Raw genomic sequence first — 1,624 nt, 5'->3', positions numbered from 1 at the left:
CTTTCCCTGAAGGGGCAGTCTCCGCTCAGCAGCGTGATATGCAGTACTTGCAGAGGATGAAGTCAAAGTGGATGCTCAAGATAGGAATGAGTAACAATGCTACAAAGCAGATGCATTTCCGGCCGCAAGTCAGATTTTGAGTTCCCAAGAGAGCTACATGTAACTGGTTTTGGGAAGGGGGATTCAATGGTTTCTAGGTTGAGGATTCTGTTATTAAAATGGACTTGGTACCTATCAAATGAGGATGTGTATGCTGGTGTGACTTCCTCTTTTATGAGAGGAGCAGGCAGCTTGTCTCTTCCAGTGAAAAGATGGTTGGCCTAACTTAAAAGTATCTTAAATTGAATACGAGGCAAAGTCATCATGGCTAAAAATAAAGATGCACGTGTAGTCTTGCTGCCCATCATTGTGCAGTCCATTTCTGTGGGGTAGTTGACATTGTCCTTTGCCCGAGTATCTATAGTTTCCAATTCTGCAAAATGGTTCAGGCCAAGAGAAGATCCTGGGTCTAAGAGCCTGAGATGGGAGTGCGTTGGAATTGTTCACTTGTGTGCCAGACCTAAGTTAGCTGGGTGTTTTGGACTTTTAGCTGGCACTATTGAGGTGAAATGTGAGATCAGAGATTCTGAGAAGGTTAAGTGATAATTGTTTTAAGAAATGCACTGATGGAAAATGTAACTCCAGGATTACTGTTGTCCTCAGAAGTTGACTGTACTTGCTTGATGCTCCAGCTCAGGGCTGGATTAATAATTCATAGTGCAGCTGTGAATTTTCATTGCCTAAAAACTGCTGAAAATTACCATAACAATTAGATGAATATCAGTAAAAATTTCTGATGAACTGTTAAAGATTCCTGATTAAAACTTCTGAAGTTACTGTTGACGTCAGCTTTTGTTGTGCCCGTTCGTATGGTATTGCTGAAGGACAGTGACCCAAGACAGGTATTGGCTAGAATGGAGTCACGCTCTCCCTCTTACGCAGGTGAACTGTTACAAGCAGGTGTAAAGAAAACTTACTTGGTAAAGAGCTGGGGCAGCAGTGCTGGTGTTGGTCCTGGTTTGTAGATGTTAAAAGCTTCCATGACCTTTCCAGTTCTTCAGACCTTGAAGTGAGAAGGCGGGCACTGCCACGTAAGGTCACGAAGCCCAGAATCGTGGTGTGGTGGACATTGTGAGAGTGTGCTGGAGCAAAATTGCTGTTTGTTTGCTTGTCCATTGCAAAGGCAGCTGCACTGGTACAGTCAAGTTGCAGTTCTGCATTTTAGGATTACTCTGGATTCTCTAGTAGTGGCTTTCACTGGGAAAATACTAATATAAGTTTTCTTCCTCTCTTGAATGGTGTGTGTGTAACATCACTGGGAATGGTAGGAGGAAGCTTTGACATTTAATACTGTATTTTGACCTCATAAAACAATCCACTGAAAACTCCCTAAGAAATAAGATCAGAAAAAGTAGTACTGTTGGCATGTCAGCACTTCCAAAGGAGTCATGTATTTACAGGACTTCTAGGAAGAGTGATCGTTCCACAGTGGTGATACGTGCTGTGTGTTCTTGTGTGGATTTGATGTGGTGATAAAGTTTTCGGGGCGGGGCGGGGGGGGGGGGGGGGGGGCGGGGGTTGTGGG

At 43.8% G+C, this 1,624-nt stretch overlaps 1 protein-coding gene across 1 annotated transcript in view; it reads left to right on the top strand.

Annotated features, from left to right (window-relative positions):
* Positions 1-228, top strand: part of ZNF622 (zinc finger protein 622) — a 6,128-nt gene extending 5,900 nt beyond the window's left edge. Inside the window, exon 6 of the mRNA XM_010131412.1 lies at positions 13-228. Within this exon, the coding sequence (XP_010129714.1) occupies positions 13-140 (128 nt within the window). The 3' untranslated portion in view covers positions 141-228. The remainder of the gene's footprint in view (positions 1-12) is intronic.
* Positions 229-1,624: the final 1,396 nt, after the last annotated feature.

Source organism: Buceros rhinoceros, unplaced genomic scaffold, assembly GCF_000710305.1.
Source record: "Buceros rhinoceros silvestris isolate BGI_N320 unplaced genomic scaffold, ASM71030v1 scaffold4672, whole genome shotgun sequence".
In the NCBI taxonomy this organism is placed as follows: Eukaryota; Metazoa; Chordata; class Aves; order Bucerotiformes; family Bucerotidae; genus Buceros; species Buceros rhinoceros.
The sequence above is the reverse complement of the archived record's forward strand: the minus strand, read 5'-3'. Positions and strand labels throughout refer to the sequence as shown.